This window comes from Chaetodon auriga, chromosome 6 (genome assembly GCF_051107435.1).
Source record: "Chaetodon auriga isolate fChaAug3 chromosome 6, fChaAug3.hap1, whole genome shotgun sequence".
Classification (NCBI taxonomy): Eukaryota; Metazoa; Chordata; class Actinopteri; order Chaetodontiformes; family Chaetodontidae; genus Chaetodon; species Chaetodon auriga.
This window is the reverse complement of record NC_135079.1, coordinates 4,799,499-4,821,500: the sequence shown is the minus strand read 5'-3', so window position 1 is coordinate 4,821,500 and position 22,002 is coordinate 4,799,499. Positions and strand designations below refer to the sequence as shown.

At 46.4% G+C, this 22,002-nt stretch overlaps 1 protein-coding gene across 15 annotated transcripts in view; it reads right to left on the bottom strand.

Moving 5' to 3' along the window:
• Positions 1 to 13,534, bottom strand: part of LOC143322116 (uncharacterized) — a 50,962-nt gene extending 37,428 nt beyond the window's left edge. For 2 of the 15 annotated variants that reach the window (XM_076733044.1, XM_076733045.1), the window contains exons 1-4: positions 9,667 to 12,229; positions 9,391 to 9,418; positions 8,841 to 8,972; positions 2,568 to 2,792 (exon numbers count right to left, since the gene is read on the bottom strand). In XM_076733044.1, the coding sequence (XP_076589159.1) occupies positions 2,568 to 2,792; positions 8,841 to 8,972; positions 9,391 to 9,418; positions 9,667 to 9,675 (394 nt within the window). In that variant the 5' untranslated portion in view covers positions 9,676 to 12,229. Of the gene's footprint in view, positions 1 to 2,567; positions 2,793 to 8,840; positions 9,039 to 9,390; positions 9,419 to 9,529; positions 12,239 to 13,079 lie in introns of those variants that run through there. The other 13 variants (XR_013077269.1, XR_013077267.1, XR_013077262.1 and 10 more) reach the window with 13 other exon arrangements.
• Between the last annotated feature and the right edge of the window lie 8,468 nt (positions 13,535 to 22,002).

Genomic DNA, 22,002 nt, shown 5'->3' with positions numbered 1-22,002 from the left:
AATACACACAAAGCAATTCCCACTCTTTGATGGGCGACCATTTTGCATCCCCACTTGAATCACTGTGATTTGGTGGTAGAAATGTTATTCTGAGCTCAGTGCACAGCAAGGAAGCGACAACGCGAGCATCATGTTTAAAGACGTGCAATGACACAAGTCAGGGGGGAGAAAACAACCAGGACAGCAGTAAACAACGCCGAGCTAGTCCTAAATAATTTCAATAAAACACCAATGAGCGAACAGACAAAATGGCTTTGTACTGTGATTTCAAAAAGTACAACACACACACACACACACACACACACACACACACACACACACACACTTTTTTTTTTTGACAAAAACAGATTTCCCTCATCAATGCAATTGGTGCAAAACTATGAGAACTGTGAGGACTCAAGTTAGCCATTTCTGTAAAGCTACAGTTAAAGGATACGTTCACCCAAATTCCTAACAAACGTATTTTCTCACGTACTTCTCGTGGGATCTAGCCTTCAGATATTTTTGGTTTCATTTGCTCGCCACGTTCTGAGATCCGTCTCTGAGAATCCCGCCAGCCCATCCCTGCTCACAGCGCTGAAAAATCACATTTAGAAACTTAACAGCAGCATATCTTTCTGTGTTTCCGAGTCCTCACTGTGAACAGTTTCCACTGGAACTACTTTCCACAGAAGAAACAGTCTCAGAGACTACTGTTGACGGTGTGTTTTGTGGATTATCCTGATAAATTAGGACATTGAAAATATAATTTTTCAATGCTGTGAGCATCACAAACAGAATTCCATTCACCTCCATTGTCTTGGAGTCGAGGAATACCTGCATGGCTGCAGTGTGTATCATGGTAGAACTGACGTTTTGAATAAATCTGGGACTACCAAACTTAACCCAAAAAGATCTACCCTAACTTTTACAATGATCATTTACTGAACACAGAGAAAAGACCCAAACCTGCCGTCAGGCCATTTTACACTGACAGCAGTTTGTGTATTGAGAATGTAAATTTGTAGCATGTTCCAAAAAGCTACACAATACTACTTTTGACATGACAATGAATTTAAAATTCATGTTTTTAGTGTGATATCACTTGGTTTGCATCCACACAGCACACACACATAAACCCATACTAAAGCATCTATAGCATCCATTTTGTTGCTGCTCCCAGCCAAGAGCATATGATTGTCAAACCTACTGTGATTACCACTTCCTGTCTTACAAGCAGGAGCTTAGAGGAGCACCTGAATGCACCATCAAACGCTCTGGAACAGTGATGTAAAATAGCTGCCATGAAACGTCTCCAACAGCAGGTCAGGGCGAGCATGCTGACCCCCCAGCCAACATAGCTTACACATGTCAACATGATCATATTTGTCATTTTTATATTTTATCTCACTCTTTGATTTGCAGTGGAAATGGATAATTATTCCAATAATAAAAGCTATTGTATAGATACAAGAAGAGACCTTTTGTTTTAGTAGAATACAGGGGAAAAAAATTACCCTGAATTGCTGCACCAGGTCACGGCGCCCTCTGCTCGTACCGGTAACTGCAGCGTTATTACAAGGGCAAGTAAATTTAACGTGACGTCGAGGTGTTGCCTGAACTGTCTATGATATGATGACTCACACTGAGAGGTGACATAGCAGGTATTTGGGAGGGGACTTTACAGCTCCTGGTGCCAAAAACAAACAGTGTAAAGCAGACACAATGGATGTTACAGTCGGTCATAAATGCACCCTCACAACTGCTCAAATATCTCCAATAAACATTTAGAATCACTGAATAACTTTGGCCACAACATTGTGCCTCAACCAACACTGACACTGGATGCGCAGCTGAACAGCCCAGTGCGAACAGTGACCCGACAAAAAAGTGAATCTCTCAAGTTAAACTGCAACCAGATGACTAATTTTAGACGTGACAGTTGCAGTATCACATTGAATGGCCTGAGCACAGGTTTTCTGCTACATTATTAGAAAATGCAAGAAGATATATATATCATTTGATCCGTGAAAAGGTTGTGTGGAAGACAGAGGACAACAGTAAGGCACGATGCAAAATTCCGGATGACAGAGCACGCAAAATGTCGCTGGGGTCATCCCATATATGACAACAAGTCTAAAAATCCTGATTAAGAATGTTATACTGATGGAGCAAGACATTTGAAACACCAGGCACACTGGTGAGTCACTAATACACACTCTCCTACAGATATATCATGGGAATAATACTAGGCTTTTATTATTCATGTACAAAATACTTTTACGCATCAGCTTTGGAAGTGTTTGGCTACGTGCACTGGATGTGTCAAAAATCCTCTACTTTTGAGACAATAATTCAACATATAGGCGACACAAGCGTTCTTGACATGTGTGATTTAAAGGCCTACAGTAAGTTGAAATGAGAGGAGAAAATAAAGAGAAGGAAATCCAGCACCACAAGCGCAGACACCAACTCCTGCTCACAAGCACCGAGCAGTCATAACGAGCCTCGCGCAAAATGCAATTTAAAGGGTGATTTGGGTTTGACGTCATCCTCATCCTCTAACACATCTCAGGCCGCGCAATTACCTTTCTCGGGATGAGGAAGAGGGGGAGGACAAGGAGGAGGAAGGTCGGTCGGACGGTCGGTGTCTCTCTGTCTCTGCGCGCTCCTCGGTGACACAACGTGGGTCCCCTCTTTTTTCTCTCTCTGGCGCACAGCTGGAGGCTCCCACGGCAGCGGCAGAGTCCACTCGGGCACACAAGTCACCTTATTTCCATCTTTGCTCTTGTTGTTGTTGCCGTTGTTCTCTCCTGCCAGACAGAAAGACAAAAGACACGCATGGTGAGATTTAACTGTCTATAAAGTTAGTCTGCGGGCGTGCGTACAGACCTACACTGAGAGGAAAGAGATGTGAGTGGGAATTTGGAGAGAGGTGGGGAAACTTTATGACCTGCAGCCGGCGGATAAACCAGACTGCGCCAAACAGCCGCAAACATCAGAAAAGTCTCGGTTTTTACGAACCGGGTCGATAGAAATCCATACAGTAAAACGCAATAGTGACGTCACCCTTCAGAGATACACGGACAGGTTTGCCTTCAGTCACATCCTCACCAGAACCAGCGCCCTGTATCCTGCACAGAACTGTGGCTTTTGTCATTATACGTGCTAACAATAGAAAGAAACGCACGGCGGCCCCACAGGTCAGAGGTCACGCGGTTTCCTTTCAAGAAAACGACGTCACTCTGTCTGTTTCGTCCTTTCCAGGTGTGTGCGGGGTGTTTTCGTGCGTTGTTATGTCTAAGTTCATTAATGACACATACGCCCTGCTCTAACATACGTTTCAGGCGATGTAGGCAACCTGCAGGACGGCGTTTTTCGGTCGGCCGGCCGGAGGTTAACTTTACGCTTCTTCTGCGCGGCGTCTTGCGGCTGGCACGGGCCTCGCCAGCTCAACGCTTTGCTCTTGGGTCGGCTCACGTGTCACGGAAATTACAGAGACGCCTGCCGGGATATTACCAGCAAGGTGTGTTCACCTTGCTCGCTGTGCGCCATAAACTTTGTGTGACTTTGAAGTTTCCTTTTCTGGTAACTCTACTTCGTCGCCAACCGACTTAGAAACGTGACATCCAAACGGTTTCGTTTGGATTTCACTTACGTCACTTTCTGCTCTCTGACGTGCACTTTTCCCACCCTGACAGTATGTTTTCTGCCAAGCTTCAGGCCCGTAACTTACAGGTCTTGCAGCGTAAAAGAGGCCTAATACTTCCTTGCGCGCGTCGTTTATGAGTATGTCTACACTTCCAGCACCTTAAGACTACACAGGCTGTTATTTGGCCCTATATTGCATATATATTTTACCATAAATTAAGATTATTCACACTGAAGCTCCCTTCAGATGTGATGGGACAGCCGAGCATAAACTGAGCATAAAGTTGCATGCGCTTTTCTTCTCCGGGCTAAATTGAGTTGCATCTTCCTTTGCTCTTTTTACTCTGTCTTTTGAAAGTGGGAAAGCTCATCTCTGACTTTTGTTTTCATCGTTGTGATCACTTTGCGTGCACACATCACTCATAATTCACGTTTAGTTTTAAAGGCGGGAGTTTCCGTGCGCTGCAGAACTTGTGAGTATATTGACAGAGTCGTCAAGCTGCCGATTTTTTTTTGCATGTTTTGTTTTTGTTTTGAATTTGGTGGGCCGGGCTGAACGGACGTGGTCGTGTCCGGGTGTCTGTGTGCTCTTCGTGGGGACAGGGAACAGTGGTGGGCGATGCTTGAGGTGGATTAACTACTATTCGCTATTCACTGGGAGGGAGACACGTGTGCCTTTCCACAGTGTGTGTATTAAAGGGAAGGCTGCGTGGATGTTCGTACGGAGGCCACACACACACACACACACACTCACACACACACAGCCACTACACGGTCAGTGTATGAGGCAGCGATTGCAGATGTTCCTTATTCCTCTCCATCTGCCAATCTGGGCTTCTCCCTATGTTAGGATGGCCTTGTTGGGGAATCCCTTGCATATGCACTTTGCTTACAGTGGTGTGTGTGTGTGTGTGTGTGTGTGTGTGTGTGTGTGTGTGTGTGTGCATGTTTTCCCACATTATTATTTTTTTTTTCAAAGGAGATTAGGGGTTCGGTGACATCCAAGCAAAGTGGCACCCCACCCCTCGAAACACACACACACACACACACACACACACACACACACACACACACACACACACACCACCCTCCACTGTTTTGCCCACGTGCAACTTGTTCATTGCAAGGGTCTCCCCGTGTTTACACTCTGCTCTGCTGGGGGCCACTGTCACTTGCTCGGTGTGGGACGGGGGGAGTGGGGGGTGTGTTTGGTTGAAATAATGACTTAATCTTGCATGGCTCAAAGTTTTGGGTCCGACGACATGTTTGTTGACAGAAATACCACAATAATCTGGTGTTTTCTGGACACCGAGGCACGCAAGAGTTGGAGCAAAACTTGGGTGCGACGTGGCTGCAGAGCTTCGCCACAATTTCTAACAAAGAAGAAAACTGTTGACTAGGAAAAAAAAATAATGACACACGCAGGGCTGAAAAGCAAACGTGACAAAAACGCCACTGCTGTGGCAATGACGAAAATAACAAGAGCAAATGAGGACAACAACGAGGCAAAAAGAAAATTCGAGTAGAAAAAGGAAGCAAGCCCTTAAAAAATTAAAGATTGTAAAATTCCACGAGTGGAGCCGTCTTCCGATGTCGATGTCTCGGCGCGGCGATTGCGCCCTCCACAAATGCTTTTTGGGGTAAGGGCTTCCCAGATTAATAGTTATGAACAGCAAGCCCAGACCGCAAAAAGATTCGTGAAGGACATTATCTGCTGCTGCTGCCATCCGACGGAGACTCCGTGACACCCGGGGAGTCTGCTCTCTTTTCGCTTCCGTGAATTTATCTCCCATCCCGGCTCGGTTGATTGTATCTCCAGCCATCGGCAACCCGAGGCGAGTGTGTCCCTCCAACACACACACACACACACACACACACACACACACACACACACACACACACACACACACTAGGAGGGGGAGAGGATGGATGGAGGATGGAGAGAAAGAGAAAGAGAGAGAAAAAAGGGGGGGTCTCCGGATGCCAAGGCTGCTGCTGCAACTGAGAGCTGTCCAAGGTCCTTTCGCTTTGATTCCCCACTCCTTCTCCAGTTTGAATTCTCTATCTCGTCTCTCCTCCCTCATCCATTCCTTTCTCCCCCTTCCTCTCTCTCTCCCTCATATTTTCCTCTCCTTTCTTTTCTTGCTTTTTTTCTATCCAAACGCTCGGATGTGCAAAGCCCGTGTGATCACTGGGAGCTGTGCACCGATGCGTTTTGTTGTCAGTGCTCTCTCTCTCTCTTTCCCTCTCTCTCTCTCTCTCTCTCTCTGTATTATATTCCCTTGTCCGTGGTGTGTCTCCGTATAGTGAAGCGCTGGCTCTCTGCAGCCGCTCCAGAGCTCTGGGTGAGGAGAGAGCAAGGCTGTAAACTGCTGGCAATAAATAGAGAGCAGGGAGGGATCTTATTGGAGAAACCAAACCTCGTCATCAACCAATCGGTGTCTCGCTCATATAGGGACCCCCCTTTTTGAAAAAAATAGACAGGGCTAACCAAATTGTGATCTATACCAAAGAAAGTGTATACTTATATGCATTGATGTAGGGATATGAGCATTTGATGCGGCTGTTTGTTAATATGCATTTGCATTGTCTTGTTTTTCTCCATTTTTTTTTGCCTTTGCAGGGCGTCTAGCGAGGCTGCGAAACTGACCGTCGCTCTAAATGGGTTATATCGTGGTAAATAACACTGAATTATGATGCCAGTAATAACAAACGAGATATGTGACGGATCGATGAAGGATGAGCCATTTTCACCTGATCACAAATAACGTTTCCTCCCCTCACGAGCCGGCGACAAGCTACATCAAATTCTGGGAAATGCACATATACCACGCAAAAAAAATAATAAAATGCTCATAAGAATTAGAGTTGCATGTCGACAAAGTGTGGGAAAGCATCGCACAGCCCTCCACATCGCATCACAACATAGCAAGAAGCATCTGAGGCGACTCATGGTCACCTATAGAGTTCACCGGAGGGTACCACTGCAAAAACGACACGGGGGTCTCCGAACTGCAAATTCAGTCCGGAGCCGCGATGGTTCGGTCATTTCCAGCGGTTTTAAGGTCGAAACCAAACAGAGTGACAATGATATCATCACTACGATGCACTGCAGCAGTTTACAGCTTATAAGCAACAATGTACAACTTAACAAAACAACAACACATTGCTGAGCATCACATCAAGAGTTAATCACGACCGTAAGCCACTCATTCTCACACGCTCTGAGTTCAAACAATCTTTAATGTGTTTTGGGGCTTTTTTGGTCAAATTTAGCAAAATAATAACGAAGTAGATAAAATAACTTACCTTTATATCCCTGCAACAGATGCATTAGTTTTGTTCTTTCAGAAGCCATTTCAGTATCTCACCCCCCCTAAACACCCCTCAACCTCCCCTCCATGGAGCTGCAAGTTACTGTACCGAAGTAGAGGCCGGGTCACGATCTGGATCCGGACCCCTTTTCTCTCTGCCCCCCCGCCCCTTGTTTGTACCAGGTTTGATCCCGAACCAACATGCCCCCCCCCCGCTCCTCCCTCTCCTCCTCCTCCTCCTCTCTCTCCATCCACACCGCCCCACTATCACTGATGAAACTCGTCTGCATTCAAGTTGGCTGCCAGCATGCCAGCAAGCAGCAGGGCTCACACTAAAAACAAGCTTTAGGGAGAAAGGAGATATTTGGGATTGAAGAAGGGGGGTCGGGGGGGTGGGGGGGTTGGGAGGGTTAGGGAAATGGTTAATGCTTACCCGGAGTCTAAAGCCCACCCCAGACCCCCACCCTTTCCCTCCCGCCATGCCCCCCCTCTTCCTTTTCCCCCCTCCTGGTGTGGGTATTTTTTTTATTGGGTGGTCTTTTCATTTGCAACCCAGTCAGTCACGATTCTCCCCCACCGTCTGCACTGCACAGTGACTGCCTCTCCTGACGCAGCCAACGCGCACATTACTCACTTTAGCAGTCACGACTCGGGAATCCGTGTTGTTTCCACCGAAATTGCACGCTCGGTATTGAATTATTGACCAAGATCTGGCCCCTCGAGTCGGTATTTGCGCGTTTTGACCGACGAAGAATCACAGAGTTGTTGTTTTCGCGTGTGTGTGTCTTTGGGGAGGTGGAGGAATGTATCGCATGTGGTGCGAAGTGCAGTCGGGATTTTGCATGACAAAGACAGGTGGTCGATGTGGGTTTTCTTTTTTCCCATCTGTGGCACGGTAGCCTCGTAGCCTGCATTCAAAATACTGGGAAAATTGGCCAAAGTCGTGCACAGACTGGGACTGGGGTGAGCGCGGTTCTTGCCTCCCAGTTGGGCTGCAGAGCTGTGCAGACGCCTGTAGCCTATTCATCATCTTGCCGGTCCGGGTCGCTAATTCAACACTGATTCCTTAATTGAAAGGATGATTCCTTCAAACTCTTTCTTGGAGTGGAGGCGATCGTAGCGACGCTCTCTTCGCCTCCTGCGCGCCCTCGTCGTGTCTAGGACGCGAAGTTATTGTGATGAGAGCTCTTAAACCAAAACCTCACAGCAGCATTGAAGTTAGGCACGTCTTGCTGAACTCAAACAGAATATCTCAACTGTTTTCGCTACTTTCTCAAACATATCGGAAGCGCACTGCAAACTTGACACCGGCTACACATATTCTGGTCATTTTAACGCGACGGCAAAATTGCTTCACTTCAAAAAGGATGGATTGGTAAAGAAATCAGACCGATTCCTTTATGAGTTGCTCAGGCACGGGAGGAAATGACGGGACTGACGTGAGCAGAAGAAGAGCTGATCCAAGTCGGTCCGGCTGCTGCCTCTCTCTCTCTCTGTCTGCCTGCCTATGGCTTCCGATTAGGCCGTTCAAACTGTACAGGCGGGAAAAACTCTGTTATAACATCTTTTCGAGCCGAATGTCTCCCCTCAGTTAGCGCAGGCAATTTAAAGGAGGCGGGGGTGTTTCAGTATTTCTCTTCCAACGGCGCTTCAGGAAAGAGGATTCACTCAGAATAGATGCTGTTGGTTTCCAAGCGGGAGTAAATAAAGCTTTTGGCGGCCAGGAACAACACCAGCCACCCCCAGCACACACACACACACACACACACACACACACACACACACACACACACACACACACACATGCGTAAACACACACATACATACACACACACGCAGGAAAACACACCACCACCAGCAACAGCCCACTACCGCCACTTGGTGTGGTTTCAGCACCATTGCTGCTGGACAGCTCCCGGGTTTCCCCATGCGGTGCGCCTGGTCTCTGCTGCAGCAACAGCTCCTTCACTTCACTCACTCCTCTCCTCCTCTTCCTCCTCCACCGCCGCTTCTCTGTCAGTACGACTCCTCTTAGAAACAAGAATACGGAGGGAAAGGCGTCCTTAAGCGCTCATCAGAGAAGGGTTCCCCTCGCTTTCGCGGTTAAGCAGGGAGATGGGAGGGAAAAAAATAAATATGTGATAGAGAGACTCAACAGCGCCAACAGACAAAGGGAGTTTTTGCACTTGCTTATTTACCAAAAGGGGTGATTCCTACTCTGCGGGAAGGGTTGCTCTATGCTTCGGCTCTACAGTCAAACATGGCTCGCAAAGCATGCCAATAAAATCCATGCCTACGACCGAAAGTCAAGTGTTTTTGCGTGCATGAGACAGAGGAGGAGGCAAAACTGGGAGAAGAGAAACAGCACAGGCACTCGGGAGCATGCACTACCAGAGACACAAAAGTACACGGAATTAAACATTGCATGTGTAAATGTCTCACTCACCGTGTTGCAGCCTCGTCCTTGTTCTAAACTGGAGAAAGACAAACAGAGAGAAAGATTGAGATTTTAGTGAAAAGCCGCAACAAGAGTCTGGAAGAAATGCAACAGATTAAGTCCTCCATTTGTTATTATGTAGGCTTACAGTGGCACGTCCAAGTTTGCTCAGGATCGCCTCCCTTTTTATACAAGTGATACCCGTCTGTCTATTTCTGGCGCACGATCAAAACTATGATGCTATTTTTAGGTCACAGTACGAGGAAGGAGGAAAAAAACACTCACAAAAGGCATCGCTTAGGAACGTTACGTGAAGTGCATGTAATGTAAATTAATTTTGCCTCTCCAACTCTGCACAAGAGAGCCCCGATTCCCCTCCGTTGCATCATTGCAGTGATTTTTTTTTTTTTTTTTGGAACCCAATGTGCCTTCAACAGCACCACCACCTCCCTCTCATCCTTAAAACACACTACTTTCACCCTCAACAACTAAAATCTGGAACTCGTCGTCGCTGCCAATGCCATCGACAAAATTTCATGTCTTGTCGCCCTCTTCAGAAGCTTCTAATCCCAGTGTCACTTCAGCAGCTGAAACTCGTGAACGCAAAATAGGTCCAAATACTGATGAACGCGGATTACCCAACGCTCCCTGCGGGATTTTCTTTTTTCTTTTAGTCGACGGAGCGCTGTACAATTTAGTAATTAAGCTTTGCTGACGAGAAGAAGAAAAATAATAAATAAAAAGCCTTTTTTTTTAAAGGGCTGCGTCAGTTACTAGGCATTGACGTCACGTTTAGATTCTCTCACTTTACAGCCCGTAGAGCCTGATTAAAGACACTGCCGCTCTGTGATCAGCTCTTCGAAAATGTGCCATGGAAAAAATGAGTGACAAAATAGGAAAATATTACAGGTGGATAATGTGATGTGGACTCGTGGAAACTGCAGCTTTGGAGAAGGTTATCTCCTGGTAAAAACCCTCCTCTAATGCTGGAGCATCTGGGTTTCCATCCGACCCCCCCACTCCCCCCACCTCTCCCGCCTTCCCTTGTCTCTATATATCCCCCCACCAAGCGTTGGTGCTGTTTTGGTCTTGGAGAATTTTTATCCCAGCATCCTGTGCATTTGGCGGGCAAAACACTGGATCTCTAAACTGAAGGAGAGGAAAACACGGCGAGCTGAGCCGCTGCCTCCTCCATCTCCTATATTCTCCGGCCGTGCCCACGCACCAGACCCCGCTCACCCACGGAATAGACCCACGGGGAGCGCACACTTGTCCAGGCAAAGGCGCACAAACAAACCTCCCTCCACAATATACTGTCTCTCCCCTTCAAAATCTATAACAGCTTTACTGCAAGACGTCTCCGCACACCCCATGCTGTCTATCTGCACTCATGCCGCGTGGAGATTCACGAGACTTTACGGGATGGGGTGGGCTAAGGGGGATGGTGTTGGGGGTTTAGAGTTGGAGATGGTGAGTACCCACAGAGTGGCAGCTACCTAGAAAAGTCGGCTCTGAGAAGGGAAAAGGGCTGCGCCCGTCGCATCGGTTTGTGCTATTTTTATCCCTGCCTGTAGGCCAACTGTATGTCCGTGACTGCTGGCGAGTGCATGTATGGGGAGAGACACACACAGCGGATTCAGCATGTCATCTACACCAAGAAAACCAGCATAAGGAATCACAGAAAAATAAAGAAAAGGTAGAACACGGTCAGTTCATATGCTCCGGATATTTTGGCATCCGTTACTGTCTGGCTCTGTTTTTATCCCAAAATGAAGCCACAGTACGAAAAGATGAGACAGTAGTCAAGTTTTCCATCTGTCTACCACACAAATCACCACCACCACAAGACACCCTACACACTCAGACACACATGCACACACACGCAGCTCCCTGTAGTCCACAGTCATTCAATCAAACATGGAGCAGTATCAATGGGAGTTGCAGCCGAGGTTCCTCAGTGCAGTGCGCCAAGATCACCGCGTGATGTCGACAAACTCAGCCAGAGATCCTCCTTATCCCCCCTCCCTTAAAAAAGTATGCACTTCTGACTCCAGCAAGTTGCAAGCCGCAGCAGACTTCTCTCTTTCTCTCTTTTTTCTTTTGTGAAACCTTTGTCCGACTTCGTCTCACAACGATAAAGGACGGAACACGATGCGGCTCTCATTGCCCCAACAAATTACAGGTGCTGTGCTTTCCTCACTTTAAAAAAAACACACACCGCCCTCTGTAATAAGATGGAGCCAGAATGGATATCTATAGCCACCTACTCTCAAACTACCCAGTTTAGAATGATTTTTGAGGCTGATGTAGTTCAAGATTTCCGGATATGTCATGGTAGCAACTCTGGAGGAAACACCTGTTTTGTCACTTTTATAAAAGTACAATTGATTTTGGTGATTCTTTTAGTTATTCAACAACCAAATGACTGTTTCATAGCCACAGGTTAACAATGATTTGTGTGATACTTGGTCAAAATCTTTGCTGAACTCCACGAAAATATGAACTAGGTGCTGTCCATGGTGCTGAACAGCCCGGTCGCGTCTGATTTTCGAACGACCTCCTCGCTGCTGCACATTCTTGAATTTACTCAACACACTTCACGGTCAGTTGAAACTGATGCCACCTTATGTTGCTTCGGGGAATGCAAGTGCAAAGTTAGAGAACATGCAGGATTTGCAAATGCTGTTACACAGTTGCAAAGAACACGACAAGACGCAAGTCTGGGGTGGCTGGCAACACGTGTGGACTGACGCAAGTCCGCTGCGGAAAGTTGTTTACAAGTGGAGAACTAAAGGCGCCTTACCTCTAAGCTGAGCTTTGTCTACAACAAATATACATGAATGAGGAGCTGTCACGCTCTCTCTGTCTCGCTCTCACAGACACTGGCATTTGCCTCAGTGGCACTAGAGAGACAGTAGTGTTGTCAAAGCAGTAAAATATATCACAGATATTACACACATAAGAAACAGGGTCATGAAAATGGTATTTTTCCAAAGTCCCCCCCCCCACCCCCCCCCCCACCCCCACCCCGTCTCTCTGAGTTGTTACTAGGCATCTCAGCAGAGCAGGCAGCCTAAAGCAGAGGATCCCCAACACGTGAATACTCCTACGCATTACCGCAGCCCGCTCTCTTTGAGTGTCTGCAAAATCCCATCCGTTGTCAATATGCATACACACACAAAACCCCCCAAAAAACCTTCCTCAACACAGCTCCATTGCTGTGTTTATGGCCCGAGTCTGATCGTTAACGGAGATAACGACGCTGACATGCCCCGCGATGAACCTAAATAAAGTCAGCCTGGATGTCTCGTGTGCAGCAAATAAGAAAGATGTTTAATTATGAGCGTCTGTCGGATGTCTCTGTGATGAAAGAATCCACGATTAAACGCAAAAGGCTCACAAAAACGCGCAAATGGTGGGCTTTCCCTTTAAAAGACCGACATCCTCACCTAATTTAGATCATTGTGTCAAAAAGATGTACTCAGTCTAGAAACGGCGGGTAGCCTGGCTTTGGATGGCGTTCCCCGCCACTACATCCCTGCTCGTGAGAGTGCTACTCTCCTCTTCCTCAGATCAACCGGTAATCACCGAGACTCGAAGTCCCAAAATATCTACGCATGGTCTCTCTGCAAACTTCCCTCACTAGTACGGCGCATTCTGGGTCAGGATTCGTGCCATCTACAAGAGAAATCACTTACCTTTTTGATTTAGATTTTTTTCTCTTTTTAAACTCTTTTTTAAAGAATGGCTTTGTGCAGGCTGAGACAGAAAGAGGAGACACTGAGAGAGTGAAAAGCAGGGCAGCCTACAGTCTCTGCTCCTGCGTCAGGATGGAGAAAGCGGGTCAGTCCGATGTGCGTCGCCTCTCTGGTCTGTCGGAGACTCAAATATTTGGTGTTGCCATTCAGGATTCAGGGAGCCGGTTCAAAAGAAAGGTGGGTTGGTTGGTTGGGTCGTGGCGTTGGGAGGGGTGAAGGGTTTGGGAGTGGAAAGGTGGCGGTGGTGGTTGGAGAGGAGGGGGAGAGCACACAGAGTTACAAATGTGAGCCAGCTGATAGAAAGAGCCCGCCAAATCAGGGGGACTTTACGCAATTGGGGAGGCGCGCCACACGATTCACCTAACTGCATAGACTCTCTCTCTCTCTCTCTCTCTCTCTCTCTCTCTCTCTGTGTGTGTGTGTGTGTGTGTGTGTGTGTGTGTGTGTGCGTGTGTGCATGTGTGTGCGTGTGAATGACTTCCAGACAGAGACGGAAAGCATGAATGGGAAGAGCGACTGCGAGTCCGCGCCATTATCGGCGCAAACCCGCTGGGAAAGAATAAATCGGGCGCAATTAAAAAGGCACGAGGACCAAGGCGAGGCAAAAGCAGCTCGCGGGAAGGGATGGAAAAAAAAGAAACAACCAAGAGGAGAAAAATATTCATGTTACAACACAGGGAAGGGCTTTGGAAAAGTGTCTGGACGACACACGAACCACCTCTCTTTCTCTCTCCATCCATCTGTGTGTGTTTGTCTATCTGTCTCTCTCTCCCCGGTCTTCTTCTCCAGCAGTGTGCTATTGACCTGCATTGACGTCATTGCGTCATTAGGTTTCCCTTAGAAACACTGACTTTCAAAAATAGTATCAAATTAATTCAACTGGCAAGGAGAGAGGGGTGGGGCATGCGAGTGTTTGGGGTTGAGGTGTTTGGGGTGAACGGGGTGTGTGGCTAGGTACGGGTGAGGAGTGGCGGATAGCATGTTTTATTCGGAGATTTTCACATCTCCCCGCGACACCACCACCATTTCCAAGCCGACTGGGATGGAGAGCTAGACCAGACGCATCGATACCTGAAGCCTAAAGACCCAGAGCTCAATGTGGAGTCCCACTGGAGAGGGAAAAATCCAAAAATGAGTCAAATTGAATTCCACATATTAGTCATTGTTGCCAAATGAAGTATATAAACACAAAGACAATGAAGCACACAAATAAAGAAAACACTGATTAACAGAATGATTAAAAAAAAAGCATAGGTCAAGATAGGACTGTCTCTTTCTGCTTCTGTCTCCGTCTCTCTTTGGCTCTTGCAGTCTAAAAATATCTTGCAGCCTCCAGCTGACTATGTTGAAAACAATTTCCCCATTTAACCCGCAGAGCAGCACGCAGACAGAGAGACAGACAAAGAGACAGACAGACAGGAGGCGGAGAGACAGAAGCTGTAACAGGTTGTTGGGATTCTGGGTTCTTCGTGGATTTAAGATAGCAGACCTGTGATGATCCTACCCAAAACCTCTTTTATTCCTACAAATACAAAACAGACACACAACATACACAGCATTGTTCATGGGTAAAGACATGTTGTCACTGCTGCTTTGGAGCATGTTTTACATTTCAGATGCTTAAATTGTCCGAATGATAAGCCTCAGAGGATATGACACCAGCATGGCAGTTAATGGTGGAACCAAAATTGAGAATTATTCTGTTCAGGTGTCATTCTGTTCAGATTGAATATACGGGAAAGAAAGGAGTGTGTGGGAAAAGGAAGGAAGTGTATTTGGATTTAGAGGAAGAGTTCACTGTTGTGCATTGGGGTTTCCTCCAGGAGCTGTCCATGGTGCTGAAATGTCATTAAAAGCTAGAAAACCTTCAACATTGTATCGTTTTTCCTCTAAACTTATTGCCAGTATTGTTACTAATTTATCCCGTGTGTCACCACCCAACTCTTAGTCACACATGCTCAGGTCTGATTGGCTGCTCTGCTTCATACTAACTCTGTCATTTCAGATCTAGCCGCTCCCTCTCGGCCTGCAGTAACTCACCTGTTCCCACCGTCTCCACCAGTCCAGTATTGATACCAGCGCATTCCCATTTACTCTTTACCAGATTGCCTGATGTGCTTACACCTTAACTTTCCTTCCTTCTGCCTGACTCACTAACTTGATCCTCTCCCTGCCTATAGGGACCTTTCCCCTCTGGATAAGTTTGCCTATTTTATTTGTAAGCCTGTTTTTGTTGTCGTTGCTGATGCCTGATTGTTGATAATGACTAAACATAAACTTTTTACCTCCCCGCGTGTCTCTGAGTGGTATATGTGGCTCCGAACCATTTCACAGTGTTGTTGTAAAGCAAGTTTCTCTTAACTGTTTGGAAAAGTGGCCTCTGTGAGATAGTATTACTGCTATTATTTTGACAGGCCTCTGACTCATCAGGAAAATATCGTGACTGATAATTGATAATGGGCTGATGAAGCAAAGTCTGTTTTATTCACAAGCTATGGGAGATCATATACACAGTGAAAACCACACATCTCCAAATTTGGCAATTTGAAACTTATGAAAGGAAAAAAACTATAAGGATTGTTCTTCTGGGATTCAGTTTAAAAAGCCACTGCATTATCAGAAAAGTCAGTTTCAATCCATGATCTTTCAGGCAAATGCATAAAAAAATTAGGGTTAAAGGAAGAAACTGATGTGCAGAATGTGAATTAATATTCTTTCAGAAGGTATGACTGGTTATTGGTTAAACTCACTCACATACATCGCTGTATTTAAGTGATCAGGGGGACGATCCTGGACCCACTGGTCACTGGTTCGATACTCACCTCATCAGTGTGCTTTCAGGGAAGAATCTGGAGAATGCTGTCCTGTCCCCACGCTGACCTTTGACCTACCTGTAGAGACCAGAAAGCAAAAACTGAATTTCCCAGAAAGCATTAACAGAAACATCAATAAACATACTACACCTGACATTCTCCGGTCTGTGGGACGTTATTTCAATGATGGTGGATAAACAACATTTTGCAGAATTATTGTATCTTTATAGCCACAATGTATGAGCAACATGAGTCATTTCTGGTTTTAATTTAATATGACTAAGAGCCATGTTGTTTTGGAAAATAGCTGCCTGCACCCTTCTCCAAGACACACAGTGTCATTGATGCATGCATGGCTACGAAACACACACACACACACATACACAGTACATGCAGATGTTAGCTACTGATTTGGAACCTGTCCACCTGTTTATGAATTTTCAGACTGGCTCTTTTGAAAAGTTGCCCAGCCTACTTTAGTCACTGGGTTGCCATTTGTGTTTTTCCGGCCATGCAGACAGAAAGTGAGACTGTGTTTCTATGTGGGCTATATGAGGAGAGAAGGAGGAGAAAGGAGTGAAGAAGAGAGATGAAGATATATACAGAGAGGGAGGCGGGGAAAGAGGCAAGCAGAGAGACTGTGGCAAAAATACTTCACCGTTAGGACTGAATTAGGCCTTATGATTCATCCTCTTGAATTGAGAGACACACATTTCAAATGTCGTAGGATGCTCCATCTCACGTCTGGTAGCCATTTAGCACCTTTCAGGTTTTTGCTGTGAGAACTGTGGGCCAAACACATTTAAAAAAAATGGTGTGAGTGCTATTTGGGAGGAGGAAGTGTGTGATCAACAACAGGGAGGAAAGATGCTCCGTCTACGCTGGAAAACATGAACGTACCACTGACCTGCTGGGGTTTGTATGATTAAAAGGTGGCAGTTTGTGGCAGATCAAGCAAAGGGCCCGGCCTGCTGAGGGGCCCGAGAGGACGTCCTGCAACTGCTGCTGACCTCTGACCTCACAGGACTCAACAAAGGAATCACAATCAATGAGGAACAACGAAACAATAACAAGTAAACAAGTGCTGCGAGTGCAGGCACAAGCTGTGGGACTCAGACATGTGTGATAGCAGGATAAGGCGGAGGACCCACATGGGGAGAAATGTATCACAGAAGACGTCATCAGCACCGATGGAAGTCACGCAGCATTCAGGGGTCAGTGCCAAGGCTGACGACAGAGTTAGAGAGAGATCCTGGGTGTGACTAAGACACTCCGACCATGGAAAAACAGTGCTGTCCTCCTTTCCTCCTCCATGATAATATAAACACGCCAGTCAGTCAGCCTGTTTGAGCGGAAATGTTAGGCTTGATAACGAAATGAAAATGTCTCTCCCTCTTTACGGCCTATTGAGCCTCACCCCTCCACCGTGTCCTTTTTTAAGCATGTCAATACAATAATAATAATACCCTCCAAAACATTTGCCTTGGGTGTATCACGGCCCCCGTCTTTTCCACTCGGCTCTCTGCTTGTGTGTATGTGTGTGTGTGTGTGTGTTGTATACACACAGGTCCTTTTAATTTGTTTGATGTCCCCTCCCATCTGCCCTGTGGCTTTCCATTCTGACTCTTAGGCTGTGTCTTTCTAGGAAACAGTGGGTGTTTTGGTCCGATGTTTACTATTGGGCCCCAGTAGATGAAGGCAAGCATACACACATGGAAAAGAGAGGGATTCGAGGGATCCTTTGTCAGGGTCACGCTTTAAAAAAGAAGAAGAGACTCCAGAAAAGGGTGTATAGCAGTGTTTTGACATGTTTGTGGGTTTTACTTGGATTAAGGTGTGACTGTTTTTGAGGCCTCTTCAATTTGTTTCCTCATTTACTGACTTAAAACCTGATCACTCCCATCCCTTTTAAATTTTAAAAAAGTGGTCAGAAAGTAAAATACACATTAACATCAAAATACACATTTCCATTTCTGGCTTAGTTTTACTGTATGTGATAATTCTCAGAATGACTCAAAGTAAAAAAAAAAGATCCGAGTCTGGAAGAAGAACCATGGCCAGGTTTGCTATGCGGAGTGGTTTTTGTTGATAGTGTGTACGGAGGGATGGCTGGCCAGGTTTTGTTTGAATTTCAAGCCCAGATTAAGGAACCCTGTGCCCTCTCCTCCCTCCCCTCCCCCTATTTATTTTTCCATCTCTCCTGCCTAAATGATGTCAATGGAAGCAGAGCTATAATGCTATTTATAGAACGCCCCCCCCAACACACACACACACACACACACACACACACACACACACACACACACACACACACACACACACACACAAAACCAACACCAACCATCCTTAGCATCACATGCTTGGTTGGCAGCTCTGCTGCACACAATGAACCACCTCAAGAGAAGAATCCGCATGAATCGAGCGGCTGAATATTTATGAACGGCTTTGTCACATGTGCGCCGCGCGCGCCCCCCCACCCTGCCCCATAACCCGTCCTCGGCCCCCATTTAATGTGTGTGTGTGTGTGTGTGTGTGTGTGTGTGTGTGTGTGTGTGTGTGTGTGTGTGTGTGTGTGTTGTATGTATTTGCTCTCCATGCTTGGTTATTGCCCGTGCAGCCGTACTTCCCTCTGCAGGAGGAAAAAAAAAAATAAGACAAAGAAAACCCATTAAGAGGGACAGGAGCAATGCGCGCGCCCCCCTGCGTTCTTATTCTTCTGCTGCTGCTCTTCATTCACTCATTTCTTGCAGCCGTTCATTCATTCATCGCTTTCCCACTCACCCATTCACACAATTCCTGCAGCAGAGTCTGTGAATGGACGGACAAATGGGATGAATGCGGGAAGCCACCTGTTCTGTTGATGCACTGTTTGCTGCCGTTACTCTAGTTTTTTTTTTTTTTTTTTTTTTTTTTCTCTACACAGTTGGAATAGCCAACTTGTGTGCGCGTGCGTGCTCGTGTATGGAGATGTGAGGGTTAACATGGCAAGTCTCAGGGGACACCAGAGTACACCGTGTTCCCTGGGTATGAGTTTTTGGAGCTCTGTGCATAGACCAAATAAACCCCCCCCCACCCCCCCCTCTCTCGACGACTCGCTCTGTCTCTTGACATTCACATGCTAGATTACGTAACATAGTTGGGGGGGTGATGATGGTGCGGAGTGTGTGTGTGTGTGTGTGTGGGGGGGGGGGGGGGGGGGGGGTTAAAGTCTCCCTCCATCACAAATAAATGCACGGTTTGCTGCACAAGCGTCTTCGATTGAGAAGAACTCATGAGGTCTGTTTTTTTAGACTGCTCCTTCTATTTCTGAGGCGGCCGTGATAAAAATAAACTGGCCCCCCTCCTTCCCCTCCCCTCCAAAAATCCATCATCCACCCTCATCCACTCTTAGACTCAGAGAAGCTGAATTTCAAAGCTCGTCCTTCATCATCGGAATCGTGTAAATATCAGGAGATGATGCGGCTGATCACCTTTATCGCGTTGTATCGACGGCGCAGGTTGATGATGAATCCGGGGCAAAACCCGACTCCAGATCAGTCCAGTCGCCGTTTTTGACTCCCAGACTACCTCACTTTAAAGCCGATATAAATACATGAGCTACATTTTTGCTGTGGTTTCTGTTTTGAGAGGCGGAGGTGGGAGAAATCGTTGCCTCTCTTCAAATATTTTAGCATTTTCTGGATGGGGTTGTCTCTGTTGGCTAAAATCAGCGCATCGTTTCCTGCAATGTTTGGCCATTTGCGTTTCTTGTCGTGCGACAGGGGGGATTAAAGCGTGTTTTTTTTTTTTTCTTTTTAAATAAACCAACCCCGGTTTGGTATGCATATAATATCCAGCAGCAGAGAGAAGGGCTGGTTGGTATTTATAGCGATACTGTGTACATCCACGGCGGTCACACGTGCAGCAGCCGCTTCCCTGCACTCCTGCTGAAGTTGACATGTTAACACTCACTGGCTGCTATATTTAGCCCAGCCTCACAGTGCTGTTACTATTCCCAGCATTGTACATGAGGGGGCGGACGGTGCGGTTTTTTTTTTTGTTTTTTTTTTTAAATAAAAGGAAAGAAAAAGTTCCCTTTTCACAACTGATTTATTCTTCGGGCACATCCCGGCCTGCTATCAGCCACTGACACTATACTAGCTCAGGGAGTTCAAGGCCATCACGATTCCAACAATGGAGAGCTGTTGGCAAGAACTTTGATTGGTTGCAAATTAATGCCTGGACAGAAATCGCTGATAATGCTGCAGGAGTCCACCATGGACCCTTGAGCAGAGCACTGACGGTGTGTAGCTGACCTTGACCTCTGACCTCTGTGTGGAGCAACAGGCAAGAAAGAAAAGGCTTTGCTCACGTGTGGAATGTCACAAAAGTCTACATTAATGTTTTCAAAACGTCTGAACATACTGGTGACACAATGATATTAAATTCACATCTTACACACTTGAGTCTGGTGAAAGACTGATGATAATGCTTCAGTGTGTTTCCCAAAAGGAAGCAGTTACTGTGTATTTCAATCAAATGCTGCTGTCCCTCTTATGAAAGTCAAAAAGTGGTGTCTCTCCATAGGCACCTTCTGGGCAAACCCTGCGTAAACCACCCAAGTCCAGTGTGTTTTCAGCACCAAGGACAGCTCCCATTAAAACACATGCACACAGAGGTTCAGCGTGATGGACAGACGCATCACACAGTGCACTCTTTACCTTCTGTGGTGAGAAGCTGTTGTCCTTTTCCCTCTCCTGACAACTTGTCCGAGACATTGGTGGAAAATGTCATGAGGTCAAGGAAGGATGCGAAGCAGAATTCACGAGAAGCTGGGAAAGGACAACTGCGGTGCTGAGAGAAAGGGCCACTGCACCCTGCGATTGATGAGGAAAGTGTGCACCATCTCATGAAGAAACTGCTGCAACATTGAGCAGAGTGACAGAAGCATCTCTTCCCCTTTTGCACATAATGGTTTTAGACATAACAAGACAGGAATGCAAGTAAGCGCAGAGGTTTTTGTAGCCTATAATGAATTTGAGAAGTTTGCTCTCCAGGTCTTCTGTCTCAGTTAGAAAATCTAAAATAGTTTTCAGTAGCACTCCTTGGGTAGTTAATTTCCCTCTTGATCAGGAGAGGAGTTCATATGACACTCAGCTTGTTATTCTGATACTGGTGGCCAGGAAGGAGAGCTCAGCACAAAGTGTGACCTAAAGTGTAGCACACTGCATATATTTGTTTCAAGTGCTGCTATTAAATTTGCATGTCAGCCAAAGTCAGATCATCTGTTTCAGGACACCAATTTTGTGTTTATGTGGTTGGAGTTGCTTTTTCCTACAAAGCAGCAGCACTGAACGCAACACATAATAACAACTAGAGTAGCATAACAATGGAACGCACCATCCACATGTACAGCAGCGTGGCCTGAACTGACAAAACATGAGGCTCATTTCTGAGACCTAATCACTTCAATACAGGCAAAAATACACCAGGAAACCGAAATTTAGGACATTTGACTGCAGTAAAAAGGCATCCATTCATCAGTGTAGACTTAGCATTAGGTCTGCTGGGGTACAGTATGAACCAGTATCACCCCCCCTTCCCATAAGTTCATAATAAAGTGAGGAAACCCATTGAGTTCCACCAAGTGCTTCAGGACTATTGATTTACCTTCACTTCTACTCTCACATGGACTCGTACAGTCGTTCCTTCCTTCTCTCTTTCTCTCTCTGAGGGTCGTCTTCGCTTCCTCTCCCGCTGCTGCCGCCCACTCCTCCTCCACCACTTGATTATTTTCAGCTCCGCCGTGTGTGTGTGTGTGTGTGCGAACGCATGTGCCAGGCATTGGCTGGCTGGCTGGCTGACTGGCGGGCTGGTTTGGGAAATACCTGGTCACGATCAATGAGGAAAGGGTTTATCTTGGTTGCATACCGCCCCCTACTGACCTGAAACGAGAACTTAAACTTAGACCTTAAACGCACCATGATGTCTGTGCCAAAAAAGATGTACAGTATCTCTGCAAAAAATACACCATCAGCCTGCAACTCTGTGAGGACGACAGATCAAATTAG